Consider the following 24,334-nt stretch of genomic DNA (forward strand, 5'->3'; position numbering starts at 1 on the left):
CAGCATTACAAAAAACCCAAAAAACAAAACATTTCATATCCAGTGTTCAATTTACTGGCATCTCTTGCAAATGCATATGCTTTTGTTTACATCCATATGTGATCTGTACTTGAATAAACTCAGTCATTAAAGGTGTTTGTTTCTTGTTTCTCTTAATGTACAGCACACCAAGCAGTGAAGGAGGAGGAGAAGGAAGAGGGGGTGCCTTCAGTGTTGTAATCGAACCAAGCGATTGAACCGCACAAGTGCATTTTATGTACATGGGTTGTGACAGTAACGCAGCGATTGATTTGAATTTCCAGCTATATCCTTCCTGCAGTCCAGCACTCACGGGATAAACCCCAACCTCTGTGCAAGGTCTACACCTCCCCTCCTCCTCCTCCCCTCCTTGACGTCATACGCCGAGCTGGAGCTATTGCACGGAAAGAGCTGCTCGCAGCCGCACTACTGTGAATATCTCTATGCTCATTGCCAGAGCTGTGGAGTGTGCAAAGGAGAGAGAGAGAGAGAGAGAGAGAGAGAGAGAGAGAGAGAGAGAGAGAGAGAGGTGGAGGGAATACAGTTGGGTTTTGGATACAACTGGAAAACTACCAAGCGCGCACAAGCACGCATCGAGCGGAAGGCACATCGACGGTGCGTTAAGTGTAACGTTTTTCACCTATACTCTCCGTCCGCTGCGATCGGGATCCAGGGCGAGAATGGAGCTCCCTGCCGCCGGAGAGCACGTCTTTGCGGTGGAGGGCATCGAAAAGAAGCGCATCCGCAAGGTAACAGAGAGAAGGGAGCGGGGTGTGCAAAAGCGGCTCCGGACGTTGAAATATTACGTTTGGCACAAGCCTCATTAAATGTGTTATTTTCTCCTTTTCAACCATCACAGGGCAAGATAGAGTACCTGGTCAAATGGCGAGGCTGGTCTCCCAAGTAAGTCTCAATGCATCATTTCATTGCAACATTTTTTTTTTTTTTTTTGCAACACAATCAAATGTTGTTGCATCAAAATGGCAAAAGCGTGTGTGCACAGTGTGCGGTTGTTTGTTCATGAATGTGAATGTGTACGTGTGTGTATCTGTGTGTATCTGTGTATCTGTGTGTGTATGTGTGTGTGCGCGTGTGTGTGTGTGTAAATTGTGAGAGCGCGGTCGGTATGTGTTTCAGTGTATCCGCGGATGCCTTCACTAATTTATGCGAGGGAAGGGGGTAGGCACAGCCATGTAATCCCGTTTTAATTATTTCTGCTCTGCCAGCGAATTTACGAGACAGTGGTGCTAAAATGGCCGACTGTATGTTGGTGCTGGAGGAGCGTTTGGACACATTCTGTGTGATACATGTATATTTACGGATACATAGGCTATAGATATATATATTTGGCTGTGCAGTTGGATGCCATCTTGGTTTGGGATTCTTACTAATAGCTGTTCATTATGGTTTTGCAAATTGAATCATGTTGAAATAATAACAAACAAAAAAACGTTTCAATTGGAGGTTTTACCTGTCCACTCATAACAGTGAGGATGTGGGAATGTGTATGTGTGTGTTAGAGAGAGAGATAGGCCTGTGTCAGTTTGAACAAGGAAGTTCTGCACGTGACAGCTCACTGACAGTTGTTTGCTCCTCTCCCCGCAGATACAACACATGGGAACCAGAGGAAAACATCCTTGACCCGCGCCTCCTCGTCGCGTTTCAACACAGGTGAGAGAGATGTGGACTTCGGACGAGGCCGCGCAGCCTCCAGTTCAGCCGTGACCATAAATGGGCATGGGAGGAGGGGCGCCCCAGTAACTCTATCACTGATTCCCCCCCCCCCACCCCCTCCACTCCCTCCACTCCCTCCACCCCTCCTCCCCTCTCTCATTGGACTGTCTCCTGGGGAAAAGGCTGGGGATGTGGTAGCGAGAATTCTTAAATGACTCTAATGACAGATCGGATATGCGCAAATGTGCATGGATGTAAGAGGCGCAGGCGAAATTGTAACAAATTATCATCATATCACGTGGGTTTTTTTTTCTTTTACGCCAGGGATCACACCAGAAGGCTGAACATGCAATGACCTAAATAGGCTTCACATAGAAATATCGATGCATGATGGATGCATACATTGGAAAAGCATCCACGTGGATCAAACTACTATGATTTGTTTATCTCACAGCTCAGTTTCAGTGCAACCTAAGGCCTGAGCAGGTGCTACCTTTGGCTGCCCAGCTCCACTATAGAGAGCAGAGTGCAGGACACAAGCATGGCGGTTTGTTGTGGTTTCCACATGAGGAGGCTGAGCTGATTGCCTGATAGGACATTTGGAGACATGGCATGCAACTAGCTGTTTCTAGCATGTGGAGACAGACTATGCTACCATGGACTGACAACCTGTTTTCAATCTTGGGTCCACAGACTTAACAGAGGCTTGTAAAAAATAATTACAAATACATCAATGTCAATCTCAGGGGTTGGGTTGTTAATGAATACAAATGCTGTTGTCCCTCTAGCCCCGTGGTGTGTGCACTGCAACGTCTTGTCTGGGTTGCAGGACCCATGAGGCCTCTGAGATATACTCTCTCTGTAGGCCACTAGGCCTGAAGACATGATGGCTGGGGAAAGGAATTCGCATTTCTGAAAAGGCTAATTGACACGCAGTGCTCTCCAGCGTTTCCAGTGTACCGCTCTCATATTCCCCTGCAGCCTGCCTGCCCGGCTGGCTCTGAGTGTGTGTGTGTGTGTGTGTGTGTGTGTGTGTGTGTGTATATTTGGCTCTGTGCTGATGGTCATGGAGCGCTGCCTCTGCACTGTGTGTGTGGATTCCTCTCTGCTCCCAGAGGATGGGGGAGGGGATCCAACAAGGGAGGCTGTAATTGCCAAATCTTCTGTGAATAGGGGTCACCCCGTTGGACGCTGTTTGAAATCGCACACATTATAGCATTAAAATGTGGACTGTTTATTGTGGCAATTTTCTGGCAGCTCTGGAAGTTTGAACATCTGTAGCAAGCGGCCAGCAATCGGCTGGGTTTACTCAGGCCTGGTGGAGTCTGCGTGCAGTCGGCCTTCACCCACCGCTGGTTATTTATGAGCCAATGATGAGTCAAGGTTTATATCAGGGAGCAATATTTCACAGACAGCCCAGTGCTGGATCTGGTGTAGTATCCTCCTCACTACTCCCTCAATGAAAGGTCTTCCAAGAAATGTTGTTATTAGTCTGATATTTATTGCACTGCGCTTTCCGAGTGTCGCACAAGACTTGGTTGTGTGCATGCTCTCAACAGCAGCATGCACCCCAGATGTGGAGCCTACTCCACAACCTTGCATTTATCCCATTTCATCCGTACTTCGTGACCCCAATTAGAGTTTGAATGTTGGGAGAGGAAGGGTGTGCTGCAGGAGGGAGGATGTTTGAAAGACAAGGAGAGATTCTGCCTGCTGTAGCCGTAATTAAATTTCTCCTGGATAATGAGAATATGGAATGGGCCGATTACCATGGAGAGCTATGCAAATAAGGACCATAATGCTTTGCAGCAGGTCACATGTGGGCATTCATTAGTCCTCCAAATCAAAATTCCACTTTTGACCTTGAATAGGTGGAAGAAAATGAACGAATCCTCCAAATGTCAAACCTGTAATTTTCCACGTGATATAATTAGATTTTTTTAATGTACTGAGCTGAAACACTGTCTGACAGATGTAGTGATGTATCTAGAAGGTAAATATGGTACAAGAAAATTTAATTATCTTTTGTTTTCACAGAGAGAGACAAGAGCAGCTGATGGGATATCGTAAACGGGGACCAAAACCAAAACATCTTTTACTGCAGGTAATTATCATCTTCATTATCAACGTGCTTTTCAAAACCTTGCTCTAAAATTTGCACAATGAGAAGCTACTAAAGGACGGGGGTAGGGTTGGGGGGCTGTCAGGTGTGTTGGAGCGGCTGTCACTCAGAAGATGGTTATTTATAGATTTCCTTGAGTGAGAGATGGGGGTTAAAAGGCTAAGAGAGGACAGGGTTTTACAGCTACTCATCATGAAACCAGGTTTGTTGCCTGAGGTTACATAAGCGTTGCCTGAGTGCACTCATTTAATCTGCATGTTCATTACTTCTTTAGGCTAAAGGGCTTTGTATGCAAAACATAATGTTTTTCGAGGGGGGTTGATATTCTTGGTGAGTTCCTTTTGTACCAAATGAATCAGTATGAAAAGAGCGTTTTCTCTCATTTCCCTGTGTACAGATGTTTGCCAAGACAAAAGTAGGTCTCTGAAATTGACACGCTGTCACGCTTTGACTATCTCAGGCCTTTACAGAACCATATTCTGAGCCAAATGTGATTATATATTTTGAGAGACTCCGAGCTGATTGTTATACAATGTCTCTCCTTTAGAAGAATACCACTCTGCCAGAGTCACACGTGGCCAGCAATCAGGGATAAAGCGTGACATGTCTGGTGGCACTTGTCTGACCTCAGGTCACAGCCGAAGCGTCTTGAGCGTTCCGCTGCAGTGCCCCTCTGACGGCCTGAAGGGTCAGCCTGTACAGGAACAAGGGGGAGGAGACAAGATGGTGTGAGGCTGGTCATATGCTGGATTTTACTAGTTTATTTCAGTCTCTCACAAATGTCCTGTACATTTTAATTTAACCTGAACTTTATAGTACAGTTATGTCATACCTGAGAAAACAAGCACAATGATGTCATCAGGGTTAACTCAGCATGGGCTCTCAGATGTTTGAGAGACATGGGTATTTACCAAGCAGGTATGGCCAAACCACTTGATGTCAGGGTTTTGCATTATGGGAAAGGTAGGATCTGGTTCTTTGGAGGTTATGTACCAGTGACTCCAATTCAGGACATCTCAGCATCTGTTTCTTTTATATTTCACTATTTTCTTAATGTCCGCATTACATGCACTGCAATACCAAATCACTGATGTACCCCTTTAAGACACTCTAAGGGTGTGTTTCCACCGCAGAACTCACCCCTGAAACCAGGAACTTTTTGAGGAACCATGTGCTCTTTCACCGCAACCAGAGCTAGGGTCTAAATTTAGTTCTGGGGTAGGTGATCTACCCCTCAAAAAGCCCCTAGTCAAGGCCTAGTACTTTTCATAGGTTCCATACAATGCAATGCTGAATATTTCTGATTTAGTTTAGCTTGTCCTTATATATAGGACAGTTTGCTTCATTTTGATGATGGTTTATTTTGTGGATTTTGATAAAGTTGGGTGAAATGTTAAAATTCTTGTGTCGTCTCCTCCTCAAGGTTCCCTCATTTGCCCGGAGATCCTGTATCCCTGCAGGTTTTGAGGATTCATATCAGGATGCAGAAGTTGGTCTCAAGACAGATCATGTCCAGGCCCAGCGCTCCCAACCTCAGCAGTACCAGCTGAACAGCAAGAAGCATCATCAGTACCAGCCCAGCAGCCAAGAGGTCCCTGCTGACCAGCTTACCAACGGCAAAAAGAAGTTCATCTATCAGCTAAACAGCAAGAAGCACCACCACTATGAGCCTGACCCCAGTATGTTTGACACACAGGCCTCTAGGCTCAAAGAGGTGGTCAAAGTTCAGGAATCAGCAAATAAACCAGCAAATCCTGGCTGGAACTTACCACTGGCTCTGCAGCAGAAATGGGTTCGTGACAAAGACACAGGATGCTTGAGCAAAGTCAAAGAGTTGGCAGTGGAGGTGAGGAAACCAGCTGTTAAAGAGGCTGAGAGCGAACATGCCCTTAAACCCAATCCTAAAGACGCAACACTGCCTAGTGCTGTTAGCAGCAAAATGAAGATAATCAAGAACAAAAACAAGAACGGACGTATTGTCATTGTCATGAGCAAATATATGGATAGTAACAAGGTTAACGGAGCAAAGGGTAAACACGGGGAATCATCAAGCGAAGACAAACCACAAAACACCAAACCATCAGAGAACAATCCAGCACACAGAACCAAAATGGTGGAGCACCCGGAGAATGGTATCCCCAAAGAGATCTGTAATGGCAGCTTGCTCCCTGCCGCAGAGCATCCTATAAAATGTTCCCCAAAGGACAGACAGTTCTCAAAACCTTCGCCAAGCACAGCAGAGGAATACAACACTGAAGTAGCTCGGGGTCAGGCTGATTTGCCGGATGATCTACCTCTACAGCTGACTGCTAGCTCACCACCAATGTCCTGGGTCGCCGACACCAACATCCCGACCCCTACAGCGGTCGAGCAGATCAGGATCCCTTCGTTCCCCAATGACCGCAAGCGTAAGCTCTCAGATCCAGTGGAGGACAGAAGTGTTTCTAAAACCTACCTGACGTCCAGAAGTTTCAGTGTGCCCGGCACAGTCGTCACACCACCTCAGGACAAACCCATGGACCTTCAGTGCAGTGGCCGGCGCCACAGTAGTACAATCACCTACGAGGTTATGGACACAAGCAGCCAAGAAGAACCGATGGATCTGAGCTGCCCAAAGACTAAGAGGCAGGCGGAGCCAGAAATACCACCAGAGCCGACACCGGAGCCCGAGCCTGCTGTCACAGAGCCTCCTGTTACAGAGGACACACAGAAATCAAAAACAGAAACTGAGATATCTAAAGAAGCACCTGGTAAAAAAGTCTCCCCTTTTATGGGAAATATCATCATCACTGATATCACAACAAACAGTCTCACCGTCACCTTCAAGGAATATGTTTCTTTCTAAGCGACGCTTTGTAAAAAAAAAACAAAAAAAAAAAACAATGGGACTACCAGTGACTGATTGGATGATCCTGTCAATATGTGAATATGTAAAAACATCAGAATTTTGTATATATGGAAATTTATAATTTATCATTCAAATTCAATATGTTTCTTATAATGTTTTATACTGTAACTCCTATGTGACATTGTAGCCAAGAAAGTGCCCTCGAGGATTTGAGTGAATGCATTCATGTGGATGTATTCCACAAAAAAAAAAAAAAGAAATAACAATAATAATAATAATAATGAATTTATTTGTCACATGGAGCTTAATGGGATACTTTTGCTGTTGTTTCATACCTGTACCAAACTTATAACCTGAGATGTATGAAGGTTTATACGTATTTTGTATGAATAATATCTCTTATTTTGGTCCTGATAGAAGGTAGAGAAAAACTTGTTGACTCTATGGTGATCTAAGATCAAATTGAAAGCACTTAATTGCAATTTTAAATGTTCATTTCTGTAATGTTACTCTTGCTAATGGACATGGTCTCAAATGGTGATTTTTATTCTCAACTCCACATGTTCCCTGAGTCTAATTCGGCATATTATGTTACATGCTTTGTTTATGGAGAGGAATACTGAGCCATGACGTGCAACTTTTTTAAAAAGCAGGTGTGTCTGAACAGAATGTAAACACAGAGAGAACTGCAGGACATGCTTAGCTATGTCAACAACCTTTAAGCAATGTCTCAGCCTTCTTTGCTGTTCATGGTTTTTGTTGTTGAGAGGCAGAAAAGTTGCCGTTGGATCTTCTGTTACAATCCAGTCCATTACCATACTGCACAATTCCTCTTTAGCAAACATTTATGGAACAAAATCTGACATGTACTTTCTCTAAGGTCAGATCCATTAAGAAAATTGTGTCATTTATCAAATATGTGACTTCCCATTTAGCTGACATATTGATTATTACTATAATAAGGTTGTGATTTATTACCTTGCTGACCTCATATATTGCTGGACTTTAAAATATCTGCTAGTCTTGTGAGGATTCTCCTAATGTCACACAGATTAACGATATTCATCTCATTTTCGGACATTTTTGAACCTCATGTGATCTGAAGAATACACATGACTGCTATGTTTTAGAAGAAGCTGCCACGGTCATTGACTACAACTATGTTATGGCTACAGATTCAGTGAGTGAGTCGCTGTTACATGCAATCCAGTGAGTGCAAGCTGTTTTGATTATGCTGCTGAAAATTCAAATGTCGAAGCTGTCGGCCGTAACCTACATTTGTGACTAAATTGCCTTCTACGCACAGTGAATGCAAAACCAGTAAGAATGCTAAAAAGCTAGAGTAATACAAAATGAAGAGTACATATTTATTGACATTTAATTTGTTTTTTCAAAAACCATTACAAGAAGCTGCAAGTGATTCCATAGAACAGGTTGTCCTCTACTTTTTGTTTTTGTTCTTTTGCTAACTCTCTTGCACTTGGTTGGAAGTCAATAATGATTGTTGTTAAAGTATGCTCTATACCAGGAGCTTGTTGACTTATTTCTGTTGGCACAGCGTATTGGATGGTATGTTTCACAATAAAGAAAGAGATTTGACCTCTGATATATATATTTCTTCCTTTGCTTTTTTTCTGTGTTGACACTGGGTGGGGCCAAACTGGACATTTTTAGTGTTAGCATATTGAATTTCTTCTCTTTCCAGTAAGAGATTTATGTATCATTGTTTGCATCCTGCAGTTCCTCTGAAGCCTCTCTGCCCATGGAGAGGAAGAATGGAACATTAAGCACTAGAAACACTAACTTGGTTGTGAACCATGAATAGCAAAACAGATCGCGTTGCATAATCACAAATGATCCTGCACAAAGGGCCCTCTGTATTGCATAACTGCACCAGCCACTTGTATTATTAAAACTTTACCCATGCATTATTTTTCTATTGCAGCTCAGCCCAAGCTGGAATGTAAACACACAACACGACTATGGAGGAGGACAGGGGAAGGTTATTGTGTAATTGTTAGAATATAAAGGGAAGAGAGAGGCCTCCTGGAGGGTGTTTCACTGTGTGTGTGTGTGTGTGTGTGTGTGTGTGTGTGTGTGTGTGTGTGTGTGTGTGTGTGTGTGTGTGTGTGTGTGTGTGTGTGTGTGTGTGTGTGTGTGTGTGTGTGGCCTGCAGCCCTGCATATGTGACTAAGGCAGCAACTGTCCCTACATTATTTTCATATTGTATAATTTAAATAGACAAGCCCAGATATATAAAACTACAGATACACATGCAAAAGCTGCGAGTACACATTTACATGGGGCTCACAACTTCTCTGAATGAGCTGACCTTGCATGACAGTGGCAGAATGATGTGGGAGTTCTCCAGTCAGAGGGATCAGTAAAGGCCTGTTGCCAGAGCTCTGAGATAAAAAAATGTAGGCAGATGTTGTTTCGCTGGAATCTCAGGCTGAACGTTTCAAATGACAGAAAGGCCCAGGAATGTGTGAGTGTGTGTGTGTGTGTGTGTGCCTGTCCCTGTGTGGTGAGTTTAGGCCTTGGAGTTGCTCATCAAAGAAGCTCCAGACAAAGATAAAGACAAACCTTGCAAAAGAAAAATAAAACACACACAGAAAGAAACATATAATGGAGCAACAAATCAGAAGAATTGTAATGAGACAAAAGAAGCCACAGCATTTTCACCTTTTCCTCTAATGAATAAATCTGCTCTCTGAACTCCCTGTGGTGTTGACATTATAGTCAATCTCTAACAGAAACCGTATCGGTGGTTTCTAAAGTGCGTAACCAAACAACAACAGGGACAAATAAAATCATTAAAATCTCGAAGACCACCACTGTGTCTCTGTAACTGCTACACAGAAAACGGATCAACACACGGAACAGGTCTGGAATCTGTTTAGATCAAACATTTGTCAGAGCGGCTACAATCAAGACTTATCTTGACTCTCTATGTTCGACTCATTCTTTATCGCTACATGAAGCCAGCTCTCGTATCACTATAAATTACCTTTAGTTTATTTACTTAAAAATCCTCTTAAAAGTCCTCTTTGTAACCGGAATTACTTTTTAAAGATAAACAACAGTGCATAATTGCAGTGTCTACGTGCAGAGTGCAAAATAAAATATATGAGAACCAGTCGATTAACAAGAAAATAGGCTAAATAAATAAATAAAAACAGGCCCAGAGAGAGGATGTGTCCAAAAGTGGCAGCATGACACAGCACCTTTTCTAACTGAACTTTAATATGAGATATGAGCGGAATTTCAAACCCATGAATACATAGCTCGCATGTCCGTCTCTCTCTCTCTCTCTCTCTCTCTCTCTCTCTCTCTCTCTCTCTCTCTCTCTGTGTGCTATCTATACAGACCTCTCGTGGCTTTGAACCAACTAGGTTGCTGCTGCAAGTTGTGAGTCATCCATGCATCAGAAGGAAACTGAAACATCGTTGAGCAGGGGAACATATTTATAGACCAAGTGTGATGTTTCACATTCCCCCTTTATCGTCGCTACCCTCCGCAGACTGCTTGTGTGTGTATAGGCCTACGTGTGTGTGTGTGTGGTGGATGTCGGAGAGGTGAACTATATCAAAGATGGAACAATCTAGCAGACACTGAGGTTAATTCTCAGCAGCTGAACATTTATCAACGATGTCGGCTCAATAGAGAACATGCTGTCTCATCATATGGACAAAGAGCAACTCAGACATCTTGTATTACAGACTCTAACATCTGTTGTGCAGTAATTCATCTTAGACAGTGACATGCCATAGCCTACTTTATCTAACACGTAAAGAAACCAAGAGAAGACTTGGAAAACGTGCAGGCCTATATTATGATCAAGGTATATTATGATCATTTTTTTTAAATCCCACAATCAGTGCGCGTCAAAAGCGGCGGAGGCCTTAGAAATACACTAAATGAATATGAATGAAAATTGAAAGCTTTTTCCCCCTTTTAATTAATTAAAGCGTCATCTTGGTCCTTTTCTGGACTTTATTTCTCAATACTTGTAAGACAATGAGTGGATCTCGATGTGAGAATGTAGGCTACCTATTTTAATGTTAAAGAAAATATAGCCTATCTTACTAAAGACCTCAAATAGTGACAGCAGACAGTGCGTTGTATTGCGGTGTATGTGGCCTAATACCAGGCTGTTGTGAGGGATGCTTTCTAATTCAAAGCTGCAGGTCAGAGCCACACGTTTTTGTTTTGTTTTTCTCTTCTTCTTCTTATTGCCTGTGTGCCACCTTCAGCAGGAAATGTCGCCCGGTAGAAGTGGGACAGTGAAGTGAGCGAGCTGTGTGTGCAGCATGTTGCCCAGAAACCAGAGAGCCAATAATGCTCCGACAGAGCCAGCTCTGTTTATTCATGTACGGCTGTCGCCATTGCGGCTCCTGCAGACTCACTTTTCATCGACTCACAGCCAAATATGGAGAGAACCGCAGCAGCAGCAGCAGTGAAGGGCTGCCTCCTCAACACACGCACCAGCCGCCTCTCTCTCTCTCTCTCTCTCTCTCTCTCTCTCTCTCTCTCTCTCTCTCTCTCTCCACAGAAACCGTGTGCAGGCTATAGCCATTATAGCACCGTCAGGAAATGTCGGTCTACAAGCTATGACTATCAAAATGGTGGTTCATATTTCGACAAGCAGCAGCCACAACGCATCTTTTGTCTGCGGCGCCTTCCCCGCCTTTTGTCTGCTGCTCCACGGCGGGAGGAAATTTAAACAGACAGAAAGCAAAGCAGAAGAAAGCATTTCAACACACACACACAGTCACACTCACACACACACAGAAGCAGCAGCCCGTCATTCATGGTCGTGCAGGAGAGACAGACAGACGGACGCGGCTGGAGCAGCATCTCTTCCGACAGGACAAACAAACCCACTGTCTCCCTGCTGATGTTCTGATTTCCCTTTACACATCTGCACCTCGTAGCCCCTCCTCTAATTAACCTCACATATAATTGCAATTAAACAACAACTCGCCTGTTTGCATATATTTGTCATTTAAGAAAACTGTGGTGGATTTCCATGGGTTCACACATCAGAAAGAAAATAGGTTAATAAGCAATATTTATATGATTCAGTGGTAAAACGGTGTTATAACCAGGAAGGTTTCTGTTATTTTGTCTCCTTTCAGCTGGAGTCTGCAAAGACCTTTTTTTTTTTTTTTTTCTTAATCGCCATAGTGACCAAATAATTAGATGTAGCTCAGCCAGGCACAGCTTTGATGGGAAGGATTTGGTGGTGGGTCAGTGATGAGGGGATTTTAGACCTGCTCCGTTCATTTAGAAAATAACCTTTGGGAGGCCTGATGCGTCTGCGTTTGTTCTCACTTTGAATTGAAATGATGTAAAGAGAATCAGAGTCAACATCTAGAAATCTAAATAATACAGTAGCCTATCAGTTTTGTGCCCGAGCTTTGTGGCGTTTAAACCCGTTTTCATGATCTAATTCCTTCACACAGAGGAATCAGTTTGACCCTCCGTTCAGGGCTGTGGTCAAGGAGCAATCAGAATCAGACTCAAAATACTGGATAATAATTATTATTTTATTATGCCTGGAAGTTTCTTCAGACACTAATATTTTTAAGAAATAATGTTTCTTTTGGCAAAACTTAGATATAGGCTATAATAATAATTATTATATTATAATCATTGTTATTATTAATTTTATTATTTTATATTCACATATAATTTAAAACATAGAACTGATAAAAATGGAGACTTGCACAACAGGACAGAAAATGACCTGGAGGATACAACTCCGCACCTCACTCTCCCTTATTATATGATTATGTAGTGTGTTCTCATCACCGTCATGCTGATTATTCAATGATAGCTACAGGCTATTCAAAGGCTATTAAAAATAATTGTAACACACAATTATTATATATTTTTTAAGTATTATCATTATAATATTATTATTATTATTATTATTATTATGCTAGTCACATTACGCTGGCCACTGCTGAAATACGAATATTTTATGTTCAAATTAATTCGAATTGGTTGTTTTTTTTATTAAGTAAATGACTGCAGTAACTGCAATAATATTAATAATTATTATTATTATAAGAAGAAGAAGGAAAAAAATCAAAAAATTAAATTAAAATGTAATAATATTTAAAGGTATAAATATGAATTTACCGCCGCCGTCGCTGAGGAATAATAAATAATAAGAATAATAATAAATATTTTTTAAATCAGGCCTTAATCTCCACCATTAATACAAGAGGGGAAAAAACACAAATATAAATAAATAAATAAAAAGACAAAATCGAATGCAACACAGAGTGGGTCCAGTGTTGATGAAGATGCAGCAGGATCTCATCGTGTTTTCTTCTTCTCCTTGAACATAATCCAGAGACATTCCGAAATTAAATCACAACAGACTGGATGAAGTCCAATGCACCAGGTGAATTCACTCCTCTGCTCTCTCGTTTGTATCAATTTGCTTTTTAAAATTGTAGAAGTGATGAGGAGTTAAATTTGTCAACCTCCAAACAGCCTTTAGTCCAGCTGAATAAAAACTATTTACATGCTCTTACAGTAAATTCTGGCACGTGCTTGGCTGAGGGAATAAAAATGAAGGCGCTTGTTGTGCACCACAATCCTGACAGTTCGACGGTGAGTCTATTAGAAAAATCACTCTCACACAGACGTCTGTCCACACTGGGCATGTGCGCCAATAAAATATAAAGTCTGTGTGAATCCTTATTTAACAAACTGTCCCACTCACTAAATGTTTAAAAGGCTTCCAGACTCTCTCACTGCCTTTAACTTGACATGTGTCCACGCGCTGAATCATCCGCGCATTTAAAGATGTTTTCACCAACAGACATAATGTGTGTCAAATATTAACGTGTAGCCACAATGCGCTGCAGTCCAATTATAATGTTGCCAGACACGTCAGGCGCGTCTCTCTCTTTCCACACTTGAACCTAAATCGCGTGAAAGTGTAAATTAAACTGTCTTAAAATATATTGAACAAATTCCTTAGAATAATCAACCATGAAGCCACAGGCCAGTCAGTGTCTGAGGCTGACTCTCCAACAGCCCTGAGGAAGTTTTATGCCACCCATAGGACACATGTGTCACATTTGTTGGTACAATTTGCATGCAGATATATGTGTTCATCAATACGTTAGTTTATATTTCATTCTTGAATTAATCACATTTAACATATTGAGAGGCTCATATTCCCAGAGGTTTTGTGTAAAAGGTTTTGTGTGTGATATTTTATTCTACGGGTCATTCTTCTTTCTCATTGTTCATTTTCTTCTAAAATCAAACTATTATTTCCTTTCGTCTGGACTTTGTGGACCCCCTCCCTCACCCCCCTCTCGGGGACCTCCAGGGTCCGTGGATCCGCTCCGGGAGCCTCTGACTTCGCCTGCTCTCCGCTGTGCCAGAGATTCCTGTACAGCAGCCAGAGCAGCGGGGCTCCTCCCCTTCGCTCAGAAACCCGGAGCACGTAGCAACAACTGAGCCAATGTGTGCTCCACCGCGATCCGTCCTACAGACTGCGGTGCCTGGCAACAGAAAAAGACGTGATGACGTCCTCCTCAGATTGCGTATTATGGGATGTGCGAAATTAAACAAACCGAAGAGGACGCGGGGAAGCCAAAAATAATAAGAAGGGGCAGAAATAAACGGAGGTGCATGGTGAATCATGGAGCTCTCGGCTGTCGGTGAGAGCGTCTTCGCAGCCGAGTCCATCATTAAACGGCGGATCAGACGGGTATTCTGCTTTTTTCCTCTCCACAGCCTCTGTCTCCACACCTATTACGCAACCGTTTGTTTGTGCTGCGCCGACAGACCAATACTCTGATAACCTGAACATATCACGGATCTCTTTTTTATTTTATTTTTGCAGGGTCGTTGGGAATATCTCGTGAAATGGAAGGGCTGGTCTCAGAAGTGAGTATATAATATCCGCGGCAGGGAAGCACAGCGCTCCACCCTGGCCGCTCGCACAACTGCACCTCAGACTCAGTGGCTACTCAGCTTGTTGGATGTGTCTTCTTTTTTTTAAAATCCATTTCATCTGCTTATGAGTACTTGTCGTGCGTTTTGCCGTTGGTCTGCTGCGCCAGAGACAGAGGGGTCGGAGAAGGTCTTAAAAAGCTTCAACCCGCTGCGATGCGTTCACTGCTCCAAGTCCACACTGTAGCTTTTAGCAATGGCTGGGTTCACCATGCGTCACTGTCGGCTACGTAGTCTGTAATTTGCAGCGTATACGCAGCAAAATTACCTTGATAAAATGTGTCAAGACGGCGTGTGTGCGCGCTGTGACATGCGATCCTTCCCGTGTGTGGTACCAAACACCTCTTCTCTTTGTTGTTGTTACTCAGGTACAGCACTTGGGAGCCGGAGGAAAACATACTGGATGCACGACTCTTCGCTGCCTTCGAGGAGAGGTGAGGGTTTGACAGCGCAGCAGTAGGCCTCTGCTCTGCCTGCACAACGAAATGGCACCGCGCTCTCCGCACCACTAAAATGCCCAGATCAATAAGACATTAACCTGGATTTAATTTTTTTGTAACCCCTACATTTCGTAAAAGGAGTAGTGACAGGTGTTTGTGCAGCCAGGTGATTCATTTCCAGCAGTTTTGATATCACAAGAAAGTTATCAGCTTTATTCTGCCACATTTCTCATCTGAGTTAAACTCAGTTCTGATTAAAAACCCGCCCAGATAACAGGCTTAATCTCGCCCCAGTGACTGAGCTCGGCTCTGATGTGGAAAATTAAATATTCCGCTTGAACTATAGACTAAATTAGAAATAATTAGTCCACATGCTACCATGGTTCTTCACGTGATTGTCTTCCACAGAGAGCGCGAAAGGGAACTGTTCGGGCCGAAAAAGAGGGGACCCAAACCTGAGACATTTCTCCTGAAGGTGACTGAGTCTTTTTCATTTTCTCGCTTCTCTGAGGTTTTGTCAGAATGATAGAGATGAATCATTTCCATCATATGGCAACGACGGTCTTAGTCATTTAGAAAGTGCTGAGCTGTGTCTTAGATTAGCATCATTAGCAGAGTCAAAGTGATAGTTGTAACCCCCCAAAAATCTTGAATCTAGGTCCTGATTTGCACAAGCTGGGTTGGTACAGGAGTTTACATTTTATTAGAAGTTATATGTGTGTCCTGTTTTATATTTTATTGCTTTGAATTCTTTGAAATTAAGAAACAACTTCATCACGAGGCCCTGAACATCCAGTGTAACCAAACAGCTGCCTCTCTAAAACCTTTAGATTTCCTCAGGAGGCTTCTGGGAAACCTCTTTTCATAAACGTTATTTGCTCTGTCCTCAGGCCAAAGCCAAAGCCAAAGAAAAGACGTATGAATTTAGAAGAGAGGCTCCCAGAGGGATCCAGGTTTCCTATCCCATCCCGGAGCCTGTCATAACACCGAGGGCCCGGGAGGGTTTACGCGCAGTGGTTCCCACAATCTTCCCACCGAGCGCGGTCAACAGAGGAGAGTGTGTCCACGTCCGACCACCAGAGCCAGAGAGGAGGCCCAGGCCGACCCCTCCGCCTGCTCTGAACCCCCAAGAGCCCGAGCGGTTCCCCAAGAAGAGAGGACGCAAACCGAAGCTGCATGTACATTATGATCGAGACGACGGCTGCAGCTCCGCAGAGCCGGACGCCAAGCGGAGCAGGTTCCTGGAGGAGCCGGTGCCACACGGCCTCTCCAAGATGACCCGGCGCCTGCACCACCACGGGGAGACGTCAGACCACAGTCTCATCCAGCTGACTAAGAGATTTGAGGAGAAGACCACGATCACGCCCAAATCCAGCAGCGAGCAGAGACACTTGGGGGGCACGGGCCTGTCTTACACCTGCGCGTTCAACCCAGATGCGCATAAAAACGATCCGATGGGGCACAGGACTCACTTTATGAGCAGGGTGTCTGCTCCTCAGCCCGGTAAGATCAAGCACTCTGCAGAGCAGCACCGGAGCCACCAGATGAAGCAGTGCTGTCTGCCCGGGGAACAACCCGCCGTCATCTCCACACAGACCGAGTCCATCCACGATTCAGCATCTGCGCGATCGGCCTCGTCCTGGATCCCCAGCTTCACCAACCTGGACACTGTGACCGTGACAGATGTCACCATGAACTTACTGACGGTCACCATCAGAGAGAGCAGCACGGAGAAAGGCTTCTTCAGAGAGAAAAGATGAGTGTGCTCTGGATGCTGAGACCAGAGGAGGATGACGTATAATTGTTTAACGAGCTACTAACTAACAAGCCTACTGTAATACTATATTTTTTCATTGTAACTTTCAAAAGTGTAAAAGTGTAATACAAATATTTAATACGCTGCTGGAAAAATTAAAAAAAAAAAAGTAAAGTGACATTGCAACTTAAAATCTTTTCTCCCCCTTTTACTATAAAATGTTGCAGCCATGTTACTATAACAACCGTATTCAGCTATTGACTGTGACAGCGAGTTATGAAGTTAGAAAACTGACATTTCTTTAAGTTTAATTTCCAGTCATGTCAAGTCTGTCGGTTGCTCTGCTTTTTCTTTCTTTTTTTCTTATTTTTTTTAGCATTTAGACACAGAGGCAGTTTAATGTTTTAGCAGGAACATGTCAAATAATCGAAATAATCCATCCCTCGTAGAGTGATATTTGACTACAGAAAATTTAAACTCAAACTTCATCGTATTTAAAATTATCAAATAAATTTTGTATGTGTTTCACACAGTATTACTGTCCTGCAAGTCCTGAGATATATATTTCACTGATTATACCGCAGAGTTTTTTTTTTGTACAGTTGCAGTTGTTGAGTGTGAGGGGCCACGTACACAACAAATGGCTGTTCATTTCTGCTCAGCAGGTTTCTGCTTTATATTAATTATTCCATTTGGAATTGGAAAACGAATTGGATGCACGAGAGAGTTGATGAATTGTGTTCATCTGCACTGAATAAAATCAGAGGTTTTTCTGGCGCAGTTTTATCCAAGGAGATTTCTTTAACACTGGTAACAAAAACAGAAATGATACTGTGACCCCTCCAGCTCTGTCCCAACTGAAAGGTCGGGGCCATATCCATGAATGAGTCCTGGAATATATCTGCTTTTATATTTTTGATATATTTTTCCACCTGTTTTTTTATTTAAAAAAAAATCATAAGCAGCAATAATAATTCTAGAGAGGAGAATACAACTATTGAGGTATGTTGCTTCAGTGGGCCTGGAAAAGAAACCTAGAAATGATCTTGATTCATTAATCATCGTCACCACTGGTGTTTGTCGTGTTTAAACACGCAAATTACGCACAGGAGGGACTCCAGTTAGGCCTCATGGTGGAGTGATTATTACACGTTGACAGTTTTAATTGATATCCCAAACGACGCTGTACATGATATTACATAATGACATTTGACTGAACTTGTTCAACCACAGAAAGCGATTTTCTCACTATTTTTAACCCTTTAACACGGTAAACGCGCATTTTCAAAATGAGTTTAGATCATGTTGGAGGCTGACAGGACAAAGTTTGCGCCACCTTAGTCCGTCACGGCCCCCTACAGTACTACTGTATATGAAGGATCCAGGGCTGCAGTGTGCCAATAAGAGGCCACTGTCTTCTTTCAGGCACAAAGCCTCCATTCATATCTCTTTGCTTGTCTCTCTGGGACACATGACCCGGTCTGACCACCCCTGCTCCTGTAGCTTAAAGACCTCCGTTTGCTTTGTGGCTCACTAGTGGTCATTCTAAATGTGAGGAGACGGCCGCCACTGCTATAAAAAAAAAAAGCGGTGTTTGGGCTCTTGTGGCTTTGGTTTAATGGGAAATAAAGGCAGAACACAACTTTTTGGAGAAGTCTTTTGAAGCCAAAAAATAAAAGCATCAGTAGCAATGATGATTAAAAAAGAAGAGAAAAAAAAACGAACGTTTTGCGAGTACGGGTGTATTTTGAAATTGGTGGTGACAAACGTGATTATATTGAAGATCTCGTTGAGATTTAACGTCTTGAGCAGCAAAGGATTTTCCTGCAGCTGAGACAACATCTGGCCGATCTCTCCATGTGAGTGTAATTTTGCTCAACGACATAGTCTGCCCATCAAAAACCACAGCCTCTTTGATGTGATGCTGCCTCGGGGGGATCCTATACACAAACCCTGGGAGAAGCTGCAGCCATCGCAACCTCGCAGTGGCCTGCACGGCTACGCTCCACAGACTTTTACCCCCACAAGATGTCGCCACCAGCAAAACCTTGAAACGGTGCCAAATCATTTTCTTTTCTGTGTGTGGATGCACAAAGACCCTGCAGGTTAAAATGAAGTGAACCTACTCCTCCTCAGTGGATTAATAATTGATGAAAGCTGGTAACGCATTCCAGTTTTTGTATTCATCTACATTATTAGCGGCTGTTGAGATACAGCTTCCCCCTGATGTGGGTGTATTCTGGGCCTGGAAAAGCCTCCAGCACACTACGTTTTCATTTCGACGTCCAGATGTGAGGGGACTGTGCGCTGCGCCATCCCGCCACTAGATGAAGCCCAAGCACAGAAGCAAAGACACCCATGGAATTTTTATTTGGGATTTTTTTTTCTTTATTTTTTGGAATAACCTCATAGGGACTAGATGGCTGATATTAAATTCGACTCATTAATGGGTCATTTACATTTCCAAGTTGCATTTGCTTCCTAACTTTGGTGAAATGATGAAGACTTTCAAAGAGGGCGAGTTATTGTGCAGAGAGGCGCACTGATGTTAACAGATGGCTGAAGGCGGTCAACTTCATTGTCTCTTTAGAGAGCAAAGACAAAAACCTGCAGAGGCCAGCACTGTCCCCAACAACTGGATCCGCTCTAATTAGAGAATGAGACAACTTGTGTGTGTGTGTGTGTGTGTGTGTGTGTGTGTGTGTGAGAGAGAGAGAGAGAGAGAGAGAGAGAGAGAGAGAGAGAGAGAGAGAGAGAGAGAGCGCATATAGTGAGGCTGCACCACGTGAGGTGCAGCAGAGAGCTTGTTGCCACTCTCGGTACCTCAGACACAACTTGTTTCTGTAGCCATGCGCCGCCGTCCTCTTCTTTCTCTCTGCGTGTTGATCCGTGTGTGGGTGAGATGTGGCCAAATGTGACCGTTTTTCTGTGTTTTCTGGCTCTGCAGCTGAAGCACTGTGCAGCGGATCTGTGCAATTGGACTGGAAGGTGAGAGGAAACTTCACTTAATATCAGAATAAGGAGGAAAATGTCATTTGGAAAGCAATAAAGAATTTAAAGATGTAACATATTTACTATGTTGCTTATTTATTGTATATATCATTTGATAATAGTTTTACCAAAAGTAACGAAATTATTGCGTTGCTGGAGGTTGTACCTAATCTTCTTTAGGCTACTAATTTATCAGCAACATAAGGGTTAAACCCCTTTATCAATGACTATTAATTTGTGGCCCTGCTAGATTATCAAATTATAAATTAACATTTTTTAATGGATTGCAAACAGTTATAAATGCATTATAAACACATAAGGACACACATCCGAAATTAACCAGTCACAGTTAATTAACAATTCATTAATTAAGTCATTAAAATGTAGGCGAATGTAACAATGGAACACAGTGTCAATTTTCGATGCCTCTTTCATGCGCTTTCGTGGTGAATCATTATCACTCCCTTTCCGCGAAATCCAGTGGTTTTGCAGCTGTTGTGGACTCCAGGATCGTGCTCCAGGTGCGGCTCCGCTGTACAGAGGGCTCGGTGAGGTGGGTCTACCCGGGTCAGGCTGTCAGAGTGGTTCTGGAGCCCAACCTGTCCTCCAACCTGCCCACCACCGTCTGCATCAAACCGTCTCCATCTCTCCGCGGAGCCAGCGTGTTCGTTGAACGGGCTGGAGAGCTGGAGCTGCTGGTGACGGACGGAGGGCGGCAGCATCAGCATCAGCAGCAGGTCTTCTGTTTCCGGGCAGATGGACCGCACAAGCCCGCTATCTACCTCCAAGCCAGCCCGCAGAGGGATGGACACTGGAGCAGACGTGCGATGGGCTTTAGATATGAGTTGGGCAACAGGAGTGCTGCGCCCAGCTTGGGCCACGGCGGGCTGCAGGGTGAGTCCATAGCCTATAGTCTCTGATTGTGGTAGGATATATGTTCTGAAGAGATACCTCAACACTTTTAATTAGAAAAACATTTTCGATAGGTTTAAAGGGACATGCAGAGAGCGCTGACAACAAGGCCACTATCAAAAATCAAAATTCGCAGTACATGATCCGCATCGGACCTGAGGTTTCATAGCTCCCTGTCCCTTCCATGTGTCCCATCGCATGGACCAAGTTCGGCGCAAATCGGTTAACTACTTTTCCCGTAATCTATACTGACAAATAAACACAAAGAGGTGAAAACATGTTGGCAGAGATAGGCTAACTAATGACTTTATCCATGTTTTACACTACTCAAGATTTGTAAATAATTTATAGTTTTATAGCTGTAATGGAAGAAGAAGGAGTCCGCTCCTTTATAAGTATTTCTGAACAATAGGCCTAACTAGGCTGCAGCTGACAGATTAAAAAAAGCATAGCAGGTAAATTATCTAGGCCCTAGGCGCAGGTATTATACTATAGATATTACATATATATATATATATATATATTTTTTTTTTAATGAATATAGTAGAAATATAAAAGTAGTAAGCTATGAAATTAAAACACTTGAGCCTTAGTTCAAATATTTTACTTAAGTTGTCAACAGCTGCTGCTAACCTAAATCAGTTGCCAGCTAAGAAATATCCCTTTGACTTAACCATAACTCCGTACCTTCAAGAAAAAGATCAAAGACCAAAATCGTTTGTTAACAACTTATTAAGCACATAATTATGATAATTAATGACTTTATAACTACATCATTAGAAAAGAGAAAGAACACACAACAACAAAAAGAAAGTGAAAAGAGAGTTTTCACAACCTGGCAACCCAAATTTAATTCTAAGTAATGGTTATAAAAACGCCCAAGAAATCAATTAATGAACTACCAGTAGCTATAAAGTTAGCCTCTAAAAAGTGGCATCAAAATTCAAAACCAATTGTCCCGCCAATGACTAATTGCTGATTCAGTGTTATTATTTAAACTGACCATTACTGATTCCTATAGTTTAGAAAAAGTCATGGTTATTTAATTACAGGCCTCAATTTTGCCGACTGGAGCATGCAGCTGCTGGTCAGTCTCATGTTTTGTCCGGCTGTCTGGTTTCTATCGATAGACAAAGCAGAGAGGACACAGCAGAGCACAGGGTGGCTGGGGGGCACGGGACCGAGGGGCCTGAATTGAGAAGGCAAATACTTTGCAGATTCCACAAATGCCTTATCATTGTGTGTGTGTGTTTATTAGCATTTATCCATGTGTGAGGGCCTGTCCCAGAGCAATGATGTCATTCTATGTCCATAATAGACAGCTGCTGGTTTATCTTTTCTGCATTACCAATCTGGCAGAGTGTTTGACTCCTGCAGTCTCCTGCATTGGCATGGGGTCATTCAATTAGGTAGATACAATAGGAGTCAAACACAGGGTCAAGACTAGTCAGGGTCTTTGATCTGCAGGCGGTGTGGTGGGCAGCACAAACACAGGAGCAGCATTCCTGGTCCTAAACCCTGGTTTCGTCACTCTGAGATGTGAGGACAGAGATGAATGGAGATGGTATGTGAGAGTTTAGGCAAGTGAAGTGGCAGGGAGGAGAAACAACACCTAGCTATCAATCATGTCAGTGATGGAGCATTGGGTCATGGATGGTCTGCTAGAGGTTTTAGAAGTTCTCATCATCTTTAAATATCAAGCGGTATCTTCATTTTCTATACTGATGTTCTCTGTCCACAGCTTCGTGTCGACCCTGCAATGACACAGAGCTCCTGATGGCCACCTGCAACAGTGACTTTGGTAGGTGCACATGATCTCACTCTACATCCACTGTACTAGAAAACACACTGATAGAGCACCAGAGCATCATTATTATCTCTACAATATTAAGAAGTTATCCTGATCTCATCTTTATAACTGTTTCTTTAAAGTGATCTAATATCCACTGTCACTAACACAACAACAACAAAAAAAAGAAAAAGAAAAAGAAAAGAAAAGAAAATATGAATGGGATTTTTGTCTGAGAAATGTTTCCAACTGAGAATGATGCTTTAAGAAACAGCTGCATCCAAAATGGCATAAATGACCAGTTATTACACAATATTCTATATGCTATTATACAAATTAATTTTACTAATTTTACTTTACTTACTATGCAACTTTATACTTCTCCTCTACATTTAGTTAAGTGGTATATGGTATATACAATATATCATATTCACATTATTCATTTAGCAGCCTAGTTATGAGCTCCTTTACATATTTTACATACAAACCAACAAAAGATAATATTAGGGATTGTCATTTCTTGTCATAACTTAAACAACATATAAAGTTGCCTATTAAATTAGCTCCAGAGGCAAACCACTGCAACAATAAAATGTGCTTGTAAAATTATACACATTTACACATAATACATAATGCAATGAATAAGACCACTTTTAGACTTTTAGACAATTATGATAAATATATAAATATAGGCCTATACTATGATATATTATCAGTATGATAATATAATTGTAATGTCACTGGGGGTTTTGTGTGAAGGGCTTTTACTTTCAATACAATATAACATTATTGCTACTTTGGCATAGGTTAAGGACCTTCATCAGGTCTGCTGGCTGTGCAGTCAACAGAGGTCAAACAGATGTGGGGGCAATTGCAGAATGGGAGGGGCCTGTTGCTGAGAAGAATCAATAGAGATTGATTTCCATGCTTTTGTCTCACAAAAAACGCCTATGTCCATTTTAAGGACAAAGCTCACAAGCCGTAAAAGTGCACATGGCTGCAGAAAAGAGAACGAGAGCAAAGACAGAGTAAAGAGGAAACATGATTTAGAGATCAATGGATTTCTATTGATTTTATTTACTGATTATCTAATTGATATTTATGCAATATATCTATAAAAATGTTAAAAGGAATTCTGCTTTATCTTTTTCAGTGGTCCGAGGCTTCATCAAGAATGTCTCCCACAGCTCTGAGCGTCACACATCATTGGTGGAGGTGTCAGCGGTGAGGGTGTACTGGCAGCGCAGCAGAGTGTTTGAGAGACAGGTGGCTCCTGGGACAACGCAGTCTGTGTCACCATGGCGCGGGCACATCCACACACTCCTACGGTGCAACGTGAGGCCCGGGGACGGAGAGTTTCTCTTCACAGGGTCAGAACACTTTGGGGAAGCTTGGTTAGGGTGTGCCCCGCGATACAAAGACTTCCTGTCCATCTACCAGACTGCCCGGGCGGCACGTCGGAATTCCTGTGACTTCCCTTTGGACTGAGGAAGTGTGTTGTTTCAGTGGCACTGAGCCTGACTACTTTTATCTACAGGCAGCCTCGCCCCTGTACTTGCACTGTGGGATCCCTGTAATGTTTGAATGTGTCATCAAGGTGCCGTCCGCTAGCACCAGCGGGGAGAAAGCTGCTGAACTTCTGGTGAAAAACACATTTGGAGGAGCAGAACAGGGGCAAACAGCGGGGGCCTCCTGCACTGAGGCTCAGGGAGGGCTATGCAGCCTTTGTCTCTTTCCCATCACTGCCCTCAGTCCTGGGAGACTGAGAAGGGGTTGGGTTGCTGCTCAGTCTTTG

The 24,334-nt window shown here is 43.0% G+C and overlaps 3 protein-coding genes across 3 annotated transcripts; all 3 read left to right on the forward strand.

Annotated features, from left to right (window-relative positions):
• Nucleotides 1–560: 560 nt before the first annotated feature.
• cbx4 (chromobox homolog 4 (Pc class homolog, Drosophila)) lies at nt 561–8,266 on the forward strand. Its single transcript, XM_083977885.1, has 5 exons — nt 561–767; nt 878–921; nt 1,624–1,689; nt 3,730–3,796; nt 5,238–8,266. Exons 1-5 carry the CDS (start codon nt 699–701, stop codon nt 6,657–6,659), a joined length of 1,668 nt encoding a protein of 555 aa, XP_083834011.1. The 5' UTR covers nt 561–698; the 3' UTR covers nt 6,660–8,266.
• Nucleotides 8,267–14,129: 5,863 nt separating this feature from the next.
• On the forward strand, nt 14,130–17,384 carry cbx8a (chromobox homolog 8a (Pc class homolog, Drosophila)). The gene is made up of 5 exons (XM_083977257.1): nt 14,130–14,406; nt 14,542–14,585; nt 15,020–15,085; nt 15,500–15,566; nt 15,982–17,384. Exons 1-5 carry the CDS (start codon nt 14,338–14,340, stop codon nt 16,849–16,851), a joined length of 1,116 nt encoding a protein of 371 aa, XP_083833383.1. The 5' UTR covers nt 14,130–14,337; the 3' UTR covers nt 16,852–17,384.
• Nucleotides 17,385–19,749: 2,365 nt separating this feature from the next.
• Nucleotides 19,750–24,027, forward strand: LOC310990012 (meteorin-like protein; the record flags this gene model as incomplete). Its single annotated transcript, XM_083977219.1, has 4 exons — nt 19,750–19,835; nt 20,320–20,732; nt 22,492–22,551; nt 23,693–24,027. The coding sequence occupies 4 exons, from the start codon at nt 19,750–19,752 to the stop codon at nt 24,025–24,027; spliced, it is 894 nt and encodes a 297-aa protein (XP_083833345.1).
• Nucleotides 24,028–24,334: the final 307 nt, after the last annotated feature.

The sequence above is a fragment of the Trachurus trachurus genome (genome assembly GCF_905171665.1).
Source record: "Trachurus trachurus genome assembly, chromosome: 8".
Classification (NCBI taxonomy): Eukaryota; Metazoa; Chordata; class Actinopteri; order Carangiformes; family Carangidae; genus Trachurus; species Trachurus trachurus.

Bases quoted from the DNA above. Each gene is read 5' to 3' on its own strand.
- cbx4 (XM_083977885.1), top strand. From the start codon at position 699: ATGGAGCTCCCTGCCGCCGGAGAGCACGTCTTTGCGGTGGAGGGCATC. The intron at 768-877 runs GTAACAGAGAGA...CAACCATCACAG, and splicing joins AAAAGAAGCGCATCCGCAAG to GGCAAGATAGAGTACCTGGT. The intron at 922-1,623 runs GTAAGTCTCAAT...CTCTCCCCGCAG, and splicing joins TGGCGAGGCTGGTCTCCCAA to ATACAACACATGGGAACCAG.
- cbx8a (XM_083977257.1), top strand. From the start codon at position 14,338: ATGGAGCTCTCGGCTGTCGGTGAGAGCGTCTTCGCAGCCGAGTCCATC. The intron at 15,086-15,499 runs GTGAGGGTTTGA...TGTCTTCCACAG, and splicing joins TTCGCTGCCTTCGAGGAGAG to AGAGCGCGAAAGGGAACTGT. The intron at 15,567-15,981 runs GTGACTGAGTCT...CTCTGTCCTCAG, and splicing joins CTGAGACATTTCTCCTGAAG to GCCAAAGCCAAAGCCAAAGA.